Source organism: Stegostoma tigrinum, chromosome 39 (genome assembly GCF_030684315.1).
Source record: "Stegostoma tigrinum isolate sSteTig4 chromosome 39, sSteTig4.hap1, whole genome shotgun sequence".
Lineage (NCBI taxonomy): Eukaryota > Metazoa > Chordata > Chondrichthyes > Orectolobiformes > Stegostomatidae > Stegostoma > Stegostoma tigrinum.
In genome coordinates, this window is record NC_081392.1 from 12,845,900 (window position 1) to 12,862,214 (window position 16,315).

General features: G+C 44.5%; 1 protein-coding gene across 1 annotated transcript; it reads left to right on the forward strand.

The window, feature by feature from the left end:
- The first annotated feature begins 9,479 nt into the window (after window positions 1-9,479).
- LOC125447690 (putative transcription factor Ovo-like 1) lies at window positions 9,480-11,168 on the forward strand. The gene is made up of 2 exons (XM_048522306.2): window positions 9,480-9,630; window positions 10,855-11,168. Exons 1-2 carry the CDS (start codon window positions 9,516-9,518, stop codon window positions 11,145-11,147), a joined length of 408 nt encoding a protein of 135 aa, XP_048378263.2. The 5' UTR covers window positions 9,480-9,515; the 3' UTR covers window positions 11,148-11,168.
- Window positions 11,169-16,315: the final 5,147 nt, after the last annotated feature.

Genomic DNA, 16,315 nt, shown 5'->3' on the forward strand with positions numbered 1-16,315 from the left:
CTGTTTCTTTTCTCACCCACTCCATTTTCACTGTCGTGAGATTTGAACCAACATCTTTGTATCAGTGACCTAGCCCTATATCGTGCTGGCCCAGCCACATCACCACTAGACTAGCCCCTCCCATGCTGAGCATCTGGGATGACGGTCTTCTTCGCCTGACCTCACAATATCTCAGAAGAAGTCCTTTCTGAAGTGGAGCTGTTGTCAGTTGTATTGGAAGCAGGGCTACCAATTCGCGCATAGCAAGCTCCCACAAGCAGCCATGCGATAATGACCATTTCATCTCTTCCTATGACATTGCCTGGGGGTTAAATATTGCCAGGCTACCAGGGAGAGGAAACAACGGAGGAAATTTCCCAGCTTCTCCTCAAATAAGTGATTTTTTAAAATAAAAATTCATTCATAGGATGTGGGTGTTCATTGACTGGGCCAGTTTTTTTATTGCCTGTCCCTAGTTGCCCCTTGAGAAGGTGGGGGTGAGCTGCCTTCTTGAACTGCTGCAGTCCATGTGCTGTGGGTTGACCCACAATGCCATTAGGGAGGGGATTCTCGGGTTATAAACCAGTGACACTGAAGGAACATAGAAACATAGAAGACAGGAGCAGGAGGAGGCCATTCGGCCCTTTGAGCCTGCTCCACTACTCATCACGATCGTGGCTGATCGTCCAATCAATAGCCTAATCCTGTTTTGTCCCCATAACCTTTGATCCCATTTGCCCCAAGTGCTACATCTAGTTGCCTCTTGAATATATTCAATGTTTTGGGATCAACTGCTTCCTGTGGGAATGAATTCCACAGGCTCACTCCTGTTTGGGTGAAGAAATGTCTCCTCATCTCTGTCCTAAATTGTCTACCCTGGTTCTGGACACAACCACCATTGAGAACATCGTCCTGCGTCTACCCTGTCCAGTCCTGTTAGCATTTTACAAGCCTCTATGAGAGCCCCCTGTCATTTGTCTGAACTTTAGCGAAAACAATCCCAACCTAATCAATGTCACCTCATACAGCATCCCCAGAATCAGCCTGGTAAACTTTCGCTACGCTCCCTCAAGAGCGAGAGCATCCCTCCTCAGAAAAGGAGGCCAAAACTGCGCACAGTATTCCAGGTGTGATCTCACCAAGGCCCTGTATAACTGCACCAACACATCCCTGCTCCTGTACTCACAACCTCTCACAATGAAGGCCAACATACCATTTGCCTTCTTTACCACCTGCTGCACCTGCATGCTTACCTTCAGCAACTGGTGCACAAGGATATCTATTTCACAACAACGATATATTTCCAAGTCAGGATGATGAGTGGCTCAGAGGGGAACTTGCAGGGGGTGGTGTTCACATGTACCTGCTGTCTTTGTCCTTCTAGATGGAGGTGGTTATTAGTTTGGAAGGTACTGCCTGAGGATCTTTAGTGAATTTCTTCAGTGCATCTTGTAGATGGTACACACTGCTGCTACTGTTACATCCAGTAGACAGCCCCTCAGATTAACAGCCTATCTGAATGACAGTGCATCTGGCAATGCTGCACTCCCCCAGTAATGCACCAGTCGGCCTTGATTTTATTTTATTCTGCACAGTCCTGGAGAGGGGGTTGAATCCAGCTGGACTCAGGGACGTTAATGATATCCACTGAGCCACTGCTTTCACTGAGAGATAGAGGATTTGCATAAAGAGGATGTAAAGACTGGATACTGAACTGATTTGCACAATCTTTACATGATCAGACTGTTCACAAATGGAAAAGCAATTGAAAGGATGAAGAAATTTAAATATATTTAATCCAAAGTGCTTGCTGTCAGCATCAGCCATTAGGCAAATTACACCTGTGTGTATATAAACAGCATGGGCCGTAGGTTAGATTTAGAGAGAGAATTTGGGAGGTAGTGTGTTTAGCTGGTGTGCAGGACACAGCTGAAGGTCTGCTCCTGTCACGAGACAGTGCCTGTGATATTCCCTGTTGGCTTTCAACCTGCTCCTTGTGCTGCCACAATGCCTCGATCATTTCTGGTCAAAAAACAACGCATCAAGTGCAGTTTTCACAACTGGAGCAACACTTCGGATGATCAGCGAGGGGACTTCTACATTCCAGGTAGGTTTCCCCCCCGAAACAACCCCGATCCTTTCAGGATGAAAGAAAGGGGGGCAGATGAGAGATGGATGAAGGTGAATAGAGCATAGAGACATACAGCATGGAAGCAAACCCTTCAGCCCAACTTGTTCATGCTGACCTAAACGGAACCAGTCCCACTTGCCAGCATTTGGCCCATATCCCTCTAAACCCTTCCTATTCATGTCCCCATCCAGATGCCTTTTAAATGCTGTAATTGTACCAGTCTCCACCACTTCCTCTGGCAGCTCGTTCCATACACACATCACCCTCTGTGTGAAAAAGTTGCCCCTCAGGTCCCTTTTAAATCTTTCCCCTCTCACCTTAAACCTATGACCCTCTAATTTTTGATTCCCCTACCCTGGGGAATAGCTATTCACCCTATCCATGCCCCTCATGATTTTATAAACCTCTATCAGGTCACCCCTCTGCCTCTGACACTGCAGGGAATATAGCCCCAGCCTATCCAGCCTCTCCTCACACCCCAAACGCTCCATTCCCAGCAACATCCTGGTAAATCTTTTGTAAAGCCTCCCCAGTTTAATAACATCCTTCCTGTAGCAGGGCGACCAGAACTGTACATGGTACTCCAAACGCCGACTTGCGTACAGTCCCATAAACAGCAGTTCGATTACTAAATGCTGAGCAGTCTTGTTGGGGCTGAGATTAATAAAATCGGCCAGCTCACCGGAAACAGGAATTAGGAGCAGAGTGGGCCATTCGGCCCCTCAGGCCTGCTGTGGTAGTGGACAAGATCATGGTCAATCTGCTTCAGCTTCAAATCCCAAATTCCACCCCCTCTCCTCCCCACCGTCTAACTTTTTTCTAAATTCACACGTAGAATGTGGGCATCGCTGGATGGGATAGAATATAATGACATTAGAATTAGAATTATAGTTTATTGTCAAGTACAAAGTGCAGTTGAAAAGTGAACTAAGTTACTGCACACAGTGCCATTTTAGATTCAAAGCACCAAAAACAGAAATGGCTGGAAAAGCTCAGCAGGTCTGGCAGCATCTGTGGAGAGTGATCAGAATTAACATTTCGGGTCCAGTGACCCTTCCTCAGAGCCTGGTTAATTCTGAAACCTTAATTCTGATTTTCCTCTACAGATGCTGCCAGATGTGCTGAGTTTATCCAGCAATTTCTGTTTCTAATTTGTGTCTGCAGTTCCTTCGGTTTTCATTTGGGACGAAGTAACGAGGCACAGATCTTGGGTACTAAGGTACAAAAATACAGGAATAAGGGCAAAATGTAAAAGTTCCACAACAATTCCATCAACAAACACATTGACTTGGAGCCAATCTACCATCGCCTGAGAAAAAGAACAGGAAATGACATCACCAACCCAAGGAAACCTAACCAGATAAATAGAAAGCGGGGCTTAACACCAGCGCTTCGTCGGAGGCTCACTGATGATGTTACCTAGAATGGTGACGAAACGTCTGAAAACTAACCTTCCAGCTCAGCGAGCAAACTCACATCCAAAAGTTCCACATTACTGTTCTTTATGGTATAAATTACATAGATAAGGAAATAAATTTAGTGTTAAACATAAATATTCATACAGATACATTAGACACACAGATGGATAGGGAGGTAGAGATAGCTAGAAGGAGACTAACGGGGAAGGAGAGGAGGATGGGTGGAGAGATACAGCGTGATACACAGGCATTTTCTGAAAAACAAGCCTCAGTGGGACATTACAAAGTTCTGGCTCTCAGATGAGCAGAAAATATCCCACGCAACCACATCTAAGAGGAGCAAAGGACCTTTCCCTGGGGTCATCGGATCAGTGTCTGTCTCTTCGTTGACATCACTGAGAGATTCTGGGTATTGCCACATCTCCAACCATAGGAGTTTTCTGTTGTGGAAACTAGCCAGCATCACAACAGGAACTACACTTCAAAAAGTACCTCATTGGCTCTCAAGTGCTTTGGGATACCCTGAAATCATGAAAGGCACTGTTCAAAATGCAAGACTTTCTCCTCACCCGACATCAGCGAAGTAGTTGCCACTGGCTCATTTGAGTCGTACAGCATGGAAACAGTCCCTTTGGTCCAATCAGTCCATGTCTCCGGTTTTCTCCCACAGTCCAAAGATGTGCAGGTTAGGGTGGATTGACCATGCTAAACTGCCCCATAGTGCCCAGGGATGTGCAGGCTAGGGGGGTAGCCATGGGAAATACAGGGTTACAGGGATAGGGTAGAGAGGTGGGTCTGGGTGAAATGCTCTTTGGAAGGTCAATGTGGGCTTGATGGGCCAAATGGCCTGCTTCCACAGGGTAGGGATCCTATCAACTGGAAGTACATTCCACAGACAAACTACTCTCTGTATTAAAAAAAAAGCCCCTCATGTCTTTTTAAAAAATCTTTCTCCTCTCGCCTTAGTCTTGAAATCCCCCAGTCCAGGGAAAAGGTACCTATGATTCATCTCATCTGTGGCCCCCGTGATCCTGTAAACCTCCATGAGGTCACCCCTCAACCTCCTACGGTCCAGCTTCTCCTTAAAACTCAAACCCTCTGTACCCGGCAACATCCCAGTAAATCTCTTCTGAACCCTCTCCAGCTTCATAATACTCTGGCCGTCTCTTTATGATATTTGCTTTGATACAGTTGTGATGCTCATTGTGAAAGACACATCTTATTGACATAGCTGTGATCTGAGATGCATAGTATTTCATTCAATCCACAGAATGCTCAGGTATTCAACAGTCTTTACTTGACCAACGTTCCACGATGAATGGAAAGGACATGAGAGTAAGATCGTTCGATAAAAGTCTTCATGAAATAGACCATCCTGAAGAACAGCCACTGCTGAAAAGAGCCAAGGTACATCTTCTTTGTGTTAAATTATTACGACTATTCTCTAGGAGACACTCTCTAATCTGTGCCATTTCCAGGCAGAAAGGAGGATGTAGTGGGTCGCCCATGGGTATTCGCCTGTCTCCTGGGTGGTCACAGGCTTAACTTAGAATTGATCCCTTCCAAACTCTCCCAAACCCAATGAAGTTATGTGTTGATTGGAACCAATTTATCCAGACATTCTTTCATTACCAAGGAGAGGTCAGTAATTAGTAAGTGTGAGAATAAATAGGAATGCTAACACACAAAGTGGAAATGAGATAAATCCAAACAAAATCAGTCTGAATTGCTTGTGAAGAACAAATAAGATGATGTTACAGTTGTCATTAAACAACACCAGTAACAATGATTTTGGCAGTTAATATTGATATTCTTGGTTTTGAGTCACAGAGCTGTACAGCACAGAAACAGACCCTTTGGTCCAATCATCCATGCGGACCAGATATCCTAAATTAATCCAGTCCCATCTGCCAGCATTTGGCCCATATCCCTCTAACCCCTTCCTATTCACGTCCCCATCCAGATGCCTTTTAAATGCTGTAACTGTACCAGCCTCCACCACTTCCTCTGGCAGCTCATTCCACACACGCACCACCCTCTGTGTGAAAATGTTGCTCCTCAGGTCCCTTTTGAATCTTTCCCCTCTCTCCTTAAACCTATGCCCTCTAGTTGTGGACTCCCTTACCCTGGGGAAAAGACCTTGACTATTCACCCTATCATTGCCCCTCATGATTTTATAAACTTCTGTAAGGTCCCCCCTCAGCCCCCGATACTCCAGGGAAAATAGCCCCAGCCTATTCAGCCTCTCCTTGTAGCTCAAACCCTCCAAACCTGGCAACATGCTTGTAGATCTTTGCTGAGTTCCTTCAAGTTTTACAACATCCTTCCTGTAGCCGGGAGACCAGAATTCCCAGAAAACCGGAACAGGTTTTGCAGATTGGCTGAAATTCTGTTCTGATTCCTTTCGACAGAGCTGAATTCCAGCATTGAAATCAATAGCCTTTCTCTCTATTTTCCTGCAGTGCAAGGGTGTTTAAAAAGGCTGCTCTTAAATCAGTCTCCCTCCAGCTTACACACCAAGACCTGACGAAGGGTCACCAGACCTGAAACGTTAACTCCGTTTTTTCCTTCACAGATGCTGCCAGACCTGCTGAGCTTTTCCAGCAACTTTGTTTTTGTTCCTGATTTACAGCATCCACAGTTCATTTGGTTCTTACACACCAAGACAATCAGCCAATAACACACACAGTCCAGTGGTAGAAGGAGTCTTTAAACTGCCTTTTTCTGTATGTTCCTGGGGGAACGTGACTGCCTTAGGTGACTTTCTGTTGAAAGGATGGATGGTCAACATCCTCAATATCTTCTTACGTTTCTCTTATATTTTACAGGTACAACATTCCACGGGCGCACACTCGGAATTTTTCCAGATAGTCACTGAATTTACATCCACAGCATCTTTTCTTCCATAGCAATCCTCTTTGAGAACACAAACATGTTTTGGAATTAAAAATAAGAAGTCTATATAAACCCTGGGGTTCTGATCCACCGTCATAATATTCATGATCTGCCATCATTGCCCTCTTCCACCACCATATTATTTTAATGAGATTCCCATTTGCTGGAAGACCCAAAGGAAATATGTATAGAGATAACAAGGTGTACAGCTGGATGAACACAGCAGGCCAAGCAGCAGAAACCTGGTCCTCTGATGCTGCTTGACTGCTGTGTTCATCCAGCTCTACACCTTGTTATCTCAGATTCTGCAGCATCTGCAGTTCCTACTATCTTGTAAATAAGTATAGACTATGGTGATGGGCTGGGAGTAGATGCTGAATGAAGATGGGATTGGGATACATTGTAAAGAGCATACCAACCTCCACAAGCAGGTGGGATATACACCACTGAAGTTCAAGGTTAATAAATGTCCGCTTGTAATGGGCACTGTAGAATTACTGGAATCCAACATAGGCAAGCGAGTGTGAGGAAACTCACTTAAAGCAAAATATCTGTAGCACAGCAAGAACTACAAACAGAAAACTAATGTGAAAACCCCCAGCAACACTGATAACAATCGTTAACTTGGGGAGCACACTCTCAGTTGGTCATTTCAGATTAAGGTGAGAAGTACTGAGTCTGGTTGCGGTCGCCCTGTGAAAGGGAGGCTGTTATGAAACTGGACAGGATTCAGAAATGATTTACCATGAAGTTGCTGGGAGTCGAGGTTTTGAGTTATAAAGAAAGGCTGGATAGTTGGGGCTTTTTTCACTGGAGGTTGAGGGTTGACCGTATAGAACATAGAACTATACTGGACAGCAACAGGCCCTTCAGCCCACAATGTTGCACTGAACATGATGCTAAATTAAACTAATCTCTTCTGTCTGCCCTTGGTCCATGTCCCCCCATTCCTTGCACATTCATGTGCTTATCTGAAAGTCCCTTATAGAGGTTTATAAAATCATGAAGGGAATAGATAAGGTGAACATCAAGTCTCTTTTCTCTTGGGTGAGAGAGTTTAAAAGTAGGGGGCATATTTTCGAGGTGAGAGGAGAAAGAACATGAGGAGCAAGCTTTTTTTTAAAAGAGAGAGAGGTTCATTTGTGGAATGAACTGCCAGAGGAAGTGGTGGATGTGGGTACAGCTACAACATTTAAAAGACGTTTGGATAAGTCCATGAATAGGAAAGGTTTGGAGCAATATGGGCCAGGTGCTGGCACTGGGACTAGTTTAGTCCTGGATTATGACTCACATGGACTGGTTAGACCCAAAGGTCTGTTTCCATGCTGTATGACTCTATAAACGACTTCGCTCAACAGGATAGTGTTTTTGGAATTCTCTACCTCAAAAGGCTGTGGAATCTCAGTTGTTGAGTATATTCAAGTCAGGGTCAACAGGTTTTTTCAATTAGTAAGCAAAGCAAGGGCTGTAGAGATAACACAATTTGGAGCTAGAGGAACACAGCAGATCAGGCAGCATCAGAGGAGCGGGAGAGTTGACGCTTCGGGTCAGGACCTTACTGACTCCCGCATCTGCAGTTCTTGCTATCTCTCAAGGGCTTGCTGTAGAAAGTCAGGCAGTATCTTACTGAATGGCAGGACCCAGGTTTCTGATATATAAGACAAAACCCAGACTGCTGTCAGTAGGGGATATTTGACGACTAGCTCTGCCAACATGGTATCTGTTGTCATTGTGGCTACCAGAACCATGCGAGATACTGTGGGCAATTTTAATGATTCCAAGTGGAAAGGACACCCATACAAAGTCTTCAGTAGAAATGAGGCTCAGTCTCGGTGAACAGAAAAGGTATATTACATGGTTCTTAATAGTTGGTTGCATTACATCGGAGCTACAAGAGAATCCCTTGTAATCATCAGGCCATGCTGCAGAGTAAGTAGTCAGCACTGTTGGCTAAAAAGAACTTATCATTAAACTGGAACCAAACTAAAACCAGTTAACAAAAACAGAAATTGCTGCACTAACTCGTTAAGTCTGACAGCATCTGTGGAGAGAAAGCAGAGTTAATGTTTCAGATCCTGTGACACTTCTTCAGAATGGCCTAGACCTGTTGAGTTTTTCTAGCAATTTGTTTTGTTTCTGGTTTCCAGCATCTTCAGTTCATTTTTGTTTGTTTAGAGTCTAGGACCAGGTAATTTGTGCCAAAACGATTCCCGATTTCAGTTAAACCTTTCAGCACCAGTTGGTTTATACAGTTGTGTGAAGGGCTATTTGGACCAATCCTGGTCGCATTATTGTCTGCTTAAGTTGATATAAATGTTTGACAAGATAGAAGCTGTTTCCACTTGTGCGTGAGTTGACAATAATGGAAATTAATATCCTAAAATAAAACAAAAAAAACCCACGCTTGCTGGGGATTTGAAGCAAAAACAGAAATATCTGGAGAAACTCAGCAGGTTGGGCAGAACTGACAAAGGGTCACTGGACTCGAAGCATTAACTCTTCACATGGCACGGTGGCTCAGTGCTTAGCACTGCTCACTCACACCACCAGGAACCTGGGTTCGATTCCACCCTTAGGTGACTGTCTGTGTGGGCTTCCTCCGGATGCTCCAGTTTCCTCCCACAGACCAAAAGATGCGCAGGTTAGGGTGGGTTGGCCATGCTACGTTGCCCATAGTGTTCAGGGATGCACAGACTAGGTGGGTTAGCCATGGGAAATGCAGGGTCAGTGTGGGCTCAATGGGCTGAATGATCAGCTTCCACACTGTTGGGATTCTGCAAAAGAATGAAGAAACGCTCCTGTAGAAACCAAACATACGTTGAGCCCTATAAAAGCCGTTGCATGCACTTTGCTTAAGGGGTTGCACACAAAATAAAACTGGCCGCATGCTCGAAGCAAAAATGGGCGGAAATGCTGGTGGTAAGAGGCTCAACAGTAACACGGATTAGTCAGGCTGAATGGCCTGGCTCTGTGCTGTACATTATTCTCTTTCATTTTGAATCATTAACCTTTGCTTTTGAAAGGTGAAATCAGCATACACCCAGGGCCATTTCCTCTGCTACTCCTGCAGCAAGGTCTTCCCACTACATCGCATGCTGACCCGCCATTTGAAATGCCACAGCGCCGTGAAGAAGCACATCTGCAGGTTCTGTGGAAAAGGCTTCAACGACACGTTCGATCTGAAGAGACACATGCGAACACACACAGGTACGGCACTGGGGCGGTTGGCTACATCAGGCCTGGCAGAGTAAAGTCTGATCCCAAAAGATGGCACCAGCAGCAGAGAGGTGCACCCTTAGTGTCCCGTCAGGAGTGTCTGCTGAGCCTTCGCACGTGAACCTCTGAGCAGCCAAGGGCTACTCGAGGGCACAAGATCGGGACAGCACCGAGGGAGTGCTGCACTGTCAGAGGCGTTGCTTTTTGGGTGAGAGCCAACCCGAAGCTCCACCTGTCCTCCCAGGGGATGTCAAAAATGTGGAACAATGGCAAAGTCATTTTCGCAATATTTGAGCCAACATTTATCACTCAAATGAAACCTAATGTAGGTGAGCAAGTCATTCCTTCCAGTTATCTGCAGGAACCAGTGGGACTCAAACTAGTGTAGGTACCTTCTGATGTTCAAACAAATGGTGATTACAGTTCAAAACTATTTCATTGGCTTTAAGATGCCTTTGAGTCATTATCAGGTTTTAGAGCCAGAGAGATGTCACAGAAACAGACCCTTCGGTCCAGCTTGTCCATGCCGACCAAACGTCAATTCCCATTTGGCCCATATCCCTCTAAACCCTTTCTATTTACGTCCCCATCCAGATGCCTTTTAAATGTTGTAACTGTACCAGCCTCCACCACTTCCTCTGGCAGCTCATTCCATACACACGACACCGTCTGCGTGAAAAAGTTGCACCTTAAGTTCCTTTTGAATCTATCCCCTCTCACTTCAAACCTACGGCCCTCTAGTTTTGGACTCCCCTACCCTGGGGAAAAGACCTTGACTGTTCACACAATCCATGCCCCTCATGATTTTATAAACTTATGTAAGGTTACCCTTCAGCCTCCGACGCTGCAGGGAAAATAGCCCCAGCCTCTCCCTGTAGCTCAAACCCTCCAAACCCAGCCACATCCTTGTAAATCTTTTCTGCTTCAAGTTTCACAACATCCTTCCTATAGCAGGGAGACCAGAGTTGAATAAAGTTTTCCAAAAGTGGCCTTGCCAATGTCCTGTACAGCTGCGACACAACATCCCACCTCCTAACTGAATTCACTGAACAATGAAAGCAAGCATACCAAACGCCTTCTTCATCACCCATCCACCTACGACTCTACTTTCAAGGAACTACGAATCTCGTTGCTATATAGATGCAATTTTTTGTTGTGTGTGATACTTCCTCACGGCAGGAGGGGTCTTAACAAACTCGCCTTTGTTTGAAGCAGGCATTCGGCCCTACAAGTGTGACCTGTGTGAGAAGGCATTCACACAACGATGCTCCTTGGAATCCCACCTGAAGAAGATTCACAGCATACACCAGAACTATGCTTACCGGGAACGGCGATCCAAGATTTTCGTATGTGAGGACTGTGGTTTTACATCTAATCACGGGGACACGTACTTCCTGCACATCAGGGACCATCACCCTACCAGCCCTTTACTACGCAAGTATCTGCGCAAGCAAAACTCATCACTTCAGAACAGATTAGACATGCTACTCTTTCCACATTTTGTCTAGAAACTAGACAAGAAGGAAGCAGCCACCGGTAGCACAGTCAAAGAATGCTTCCCCAAGAAATACTTTTAAAATGAATTGTCTGTTGTAACACAGGCACCATGGAGGCCATATTGCTGTTTGTGGCATTTTGCCCTGAGCAATGTGCTGACAAGATCATCTGCTTTTAGTTATGTTGACAGGGATAAATATTGACTAGGATACCAGACATGAACTCCACTGCTGTTTCAAACTGTTTTTGGAATCAATCATGTGCACGTTTTTTGAAGAAAGGCTAACTCAGAGTTATTTTTTCCTACTTTTTTTAAGTTTTATATCCAGAAGTGCTCTTACACACATTTGTTTTTATCCCCTCCCCTCAATCACTTGCGGTATTTTTCATCTATTAACCACCACTAGTACATCACCAATGGAGACTTCTGTCTACAGATGCTACCAGACCTGCTGAGTTTTTCCAGCAATTTATTTTTGCTTCTGATTTCCATCATTCACAGCTCTTTCAGGTTTCAGTAAGTCACTGTGTTGGGTCATGGGCTTACATAGTGGCAGGGCAGATGGGGGATAGTGGTGGTGGCCAGAGCACAGTCTAACTAACAAGGTGATGACAGTGGTAATAACACTTGACTAACAATGCAAAGGCCCAGAGCACGGATTCAAAATCTCATCACAGCTGGTGGCCTGGAATTTAAAGGTAGCCTCAATCATCGATTGCTGTAAAAGCTCATCTGGACAATCAATGCTGTCCTTTAGAAAAGGTTATCTTTCATACTTAGCAAATAGTAACATCACTGAACTAACATTTCAGAGGTAATGGGAACTGCAGATGCTGGAGAATCCGAGATAACAAAGTGTGGAGCTGGATGAACACAGCAGGCCAAGCAGCATCTCAGGAGCACAAAAGCTGACGCTTCGGGCCCAGATCCTTCATCAGAAAAGGGATGATGAAGGGTCTGGGCACAAAGCGTGAGCTTTTGTGCTCCTGGGATGCTGCTTGGCCTGCTGTGTTCATCCAGCTCCACACTTTGTTGTCTAACATTTCAAAGACCCAGGATAGCAGCTGGTGCCAAATAAATCTGTAAATAAAAACGGGACTCAGTCATACGGACAATAAAACTTATTGTTAAAAAAATTCACCTGATTCATTAATTTTCTTTAGAGAAGGAAATCTACAGTCCTTGTGTGGTCTGACCAGTTGTGATTCCAGGTCCACTATGAAGTGCTGCATCCTAAATACCCTCCAAAATGGCTGGGCACGACACCCAGTTCAATGACATCGAAGGGTGCGCAAAAAAATTTGGCCTTTCCACGGACACTTGAACCCAGAGGAAAGAAACGAGATTAGCTGCTTCCCTGGAATAAACTTGTGATTTGGACGTGTCCATTGTGGTCCTAAATCACACAAGTTGGAAAGATTAGCTAGGAAGAGGTAGGGTCACTTGACCCGAAATGTAAACTCTCATTTCTGTCTACAAATGCTGACAGACCCGCTGAACTTTCCCAGCGATTTCTATTTTAGCTAGGAGAGGTTGGACAAACTTGGACTGTTCTCACCAGCGTATTGGAAACTGAGGGTTGGTCTGATGGAAGGATATAAAATTACAAGGGGCAATGGGCAGGGTGGAAATGTCTAATTCTAGGTAGCATAGGTTGAAGGAGGGAAGGATTGAAGGAAAATGTGCAAGGGAAGTAGTTTTTATAGACAGAGTTTGATAGGTGCATAGAAAGTGCTGCCAGGGGAGGTGGTAGCAAAATTTAAGACCTATTTAGACAGACACATGAACAGGCAGGGAACATAGGGTACAGACCATGTGCGGGCAGATGGGATTAGTTTGGAATGGCATCATATTCAGGCAGAGTCATCAGGGGCTGAAGGGCCTGCTCCTGTGCTGCAAAGTGCTATGTTCTATATCCCATGGTTCAAATTTATGGACTGCACTTAAGTTGTGTCATCTTGACAAGAACATAAGGATTAAGAGCATGGGTAGGCCATTTTCTCCCCAGAACCTGTTCAGCCAATAAAATCATGGCACTTAACTCTGTTTTCCTGCCCATCTCTCATAGATCATGTCTCCTTCGTCAATTAAAAATCTAACTCAGCCTTAAATATGTTCAATAATATATTCAGCCTCCATTGCTCACTACGGGAGAGAATTCTAACTAACGACCCTCTGAAATTCCTGATTATGAAAGAGCAGCTCTGATTTTGAAACTACGACCCCAGTTCTAGATTCAGTGAGGAGCAACATCTACTATGGCAATCCACCTCAGGATTTTATATTTCAATAAACATGACATCTGAAAATTCTACATGCCGGTGAGCTTAGGTCCAACCTCTCTACCCCAGGAATTCGCTCTGCAAATATTCTCTAACTGCCGTGCTGAAGCACAGACAGTCCCCAGGTTACAAATGAATTCCTATCTTGGGTACATTTGTAAGTTGATTTGTGTGCAAGTCAGAACAAAATAGTCAATATAAAATAGCTGTTCATAGAGTCATGCAGCACAGAAAACAGACCATCCACCCAACTCATCCACACCAATCGCATTTACTAGACTGATCTAGTCCCAGTTACCTACATTTGGCCCACAGCTCTCTAAACCTTTCCTATCCAAGTATTTGTCCAAATTTCTTTCAAATGATGTAACTGTACTTGCCTCTATGATTTTCTTTAGCAATAAGTTTGAGCAAATGTTCTATACTTCTCCTTTCTAAGGTGCCCAGAATTGTAGACAGTACTTGAAGGGGTGAGCCAGAGCCACAAAGTTCCCACCCATGATTTTTCACAGTCTGCAATTGACTTATAGCTGTATGCACTGAGGTCACTGTATCCAACAAATTAGGTAATCCACCATCAATCACTGCTGTACAAGACTGCAAATGACCTGACTATTATCGTCAGGTAATTACCATCCATTAACTTGATTTTGCAAGAGGAATTAGCCTGCTCGAATAGGGAAAAGGTGCTCTGGTCTTCACAAGCTCTGCTACAGCCCAAAAAGACTTTCTGAAAAAAACAAGTTTTTTTTCTGATGAAGGATCCAGATTCCAAACATCAGCTTCACTGATGCTGCCTGGCCTGCTGTGTTCATCCACCCCCACACCTTGTTAAGTCACTCTGGACCTTTTACTATTTAAAAAGATCCTGAACCCAAAAAACATTAATTGAATACTGCAGATGACAGAGATCTCAAACACAACAGAAAATGCTAGAATATCCAGGTGTAGGAGCATCTGCAGGCAGAGAAACAGAGTTAAAATTTCAGGTCTGTGACTTATCTAATTTTAAATGCTATCTATGGATCTCTCCACAGATACAGCTGCCACTAACTTGCTGACCATTTGCCAATTTTCAGTTTTAATTCACAGTACAATAGTCAACACCCTGGCTCATTAGCCAACTCAGTGGGTCAATAAACAAGCGGTTTGTTTGCACACAAGGTACCCAGGGATGGGCAGCAAATGCTGGCCAGCCAGCAACACCCACATTCCACAAAAATGAATAAACTTTAAAGAAAGGTGACTGGGGGCGGAAAGAACAGTAGTTGTTATCAAACAGACTTTATATTAAGAGGAGATAAATAATCTTAAATTGGGACAAGTGGAGGAACTACAAAAGAAGAGAAGGAAACGTTAACATGATCAGAACTGCCCAAAGAGCGGAGTTTTATGCCAGATTGACGGTGATAAAACAAAATCGTATTTCCAAATGAGTTCAGGAACAGGCACAGGAGAAAAGGATGTCTTGCGGCACAGTGGGTAGCGTGCCTGCTTCTAGTTTAGAAGCTCCAGGTTAGAGTTCCACGCCACCCTCACAAGGTTGGAATTGAACCCAGGTCCCTGGTACATTTAGGCAGCAGTGCTAACCATTGAGCCATCGTGCTGCTCTCAAATCTCCCGCAAGCATTTACATCCTGTTCTCTCGCCATCTAATATTCACAGCCTATCCAAAACAGAACACATTCACCTGTCTCTCATCCCATCCATATGGATCAACAAAGAAATCTTATGCCGCCATTGGTGGTCAAAACTTGGTAACCTTGCTCATCAGAAAAGAACAGCAACATGTCAGTCAGGCTGCAGAGTGACATTGAAATTTACATTCAGTCCACGTTAATACAGCAGAAATAGACAGCTGTGGTATAAAGTACAGGCAAGGACATGGCAACAGCTTTCATTTATATAGGGTCACAGAGGAGTATAATGGCCCAAGGCCCTTGACTAGAGGCTTTATCAAATACAAATGGTCTTCAAACTAAAGACCAAAATAAATTACTGCAGAATCTGAAGATCTTAAACAAAAACAGAAACAGCTTGGGAAACTCAGCAAGTCTAGCAGCATGTAGAGAGAAAGCAGAGTAGGAGACATTCTGAGTCCAGGAACTTTCTACTAGTTCTTTGAGAAGGTGACCAAACAGGTAGATGAGAGTAAACCGGTTGATGTGGTGTATATGGATTTCAGTAAGGCGTTCGATAAGGTTCCCCACAATAGGCTATTGTACAAAATGCGGAGGAATGGAATTGTGGGAGATATAGCAGTTTGGATGGGAAATTGGCTTGCTGAAAGAAGACAGAGGGTGGTAGTTGATGGGAAATGTTCATCCTGGAGACCAGTTACTAGTGGTGTACCACAAGGGTCGGTGTTGGGTCCACTGCTGTTTGTCATTTATAAAAATGACCTGGATGAGGGCATAGAAGGATGGGTTAGTAAATTTGCAGATGACACTAAGGTCGGTGGAGTTGTGGATAGTGACAGAGGATGCTGTAGGTTGCAGAGAGACATAGATAAGCTGCAGAGCTGGGCTGAGAGGTGGCAAATGGAGTTTAATGCAGACAAGTGTGAGGTGATGCACTTTGGTAGGAGTAACCGGAAGGCAAAGTACTGGGCTAATGGTAAGATTCTTGGTAGTGTAGATGAGCAGGGAGATCGCAGTGTCCATGTACACAGATCCTTGAAACTTGCCACCCTGGTTGACAGGGCTGTTAAGAAGGCATACAGTGTTTTAGCTTTTATTAATAGAGGGATAGAGTTCCGGAACCAAGAGGTTATGGTGAAGCTGTACAAAACTCTGGTGTGGCCGCACTTGGAGTATTGTGTACAGTTCTGGTCACCGCATTATAAGAAGGATGTGGAAGCTTTGGAAAGGGTGCAGAGGAGATTTACTAGGATGTT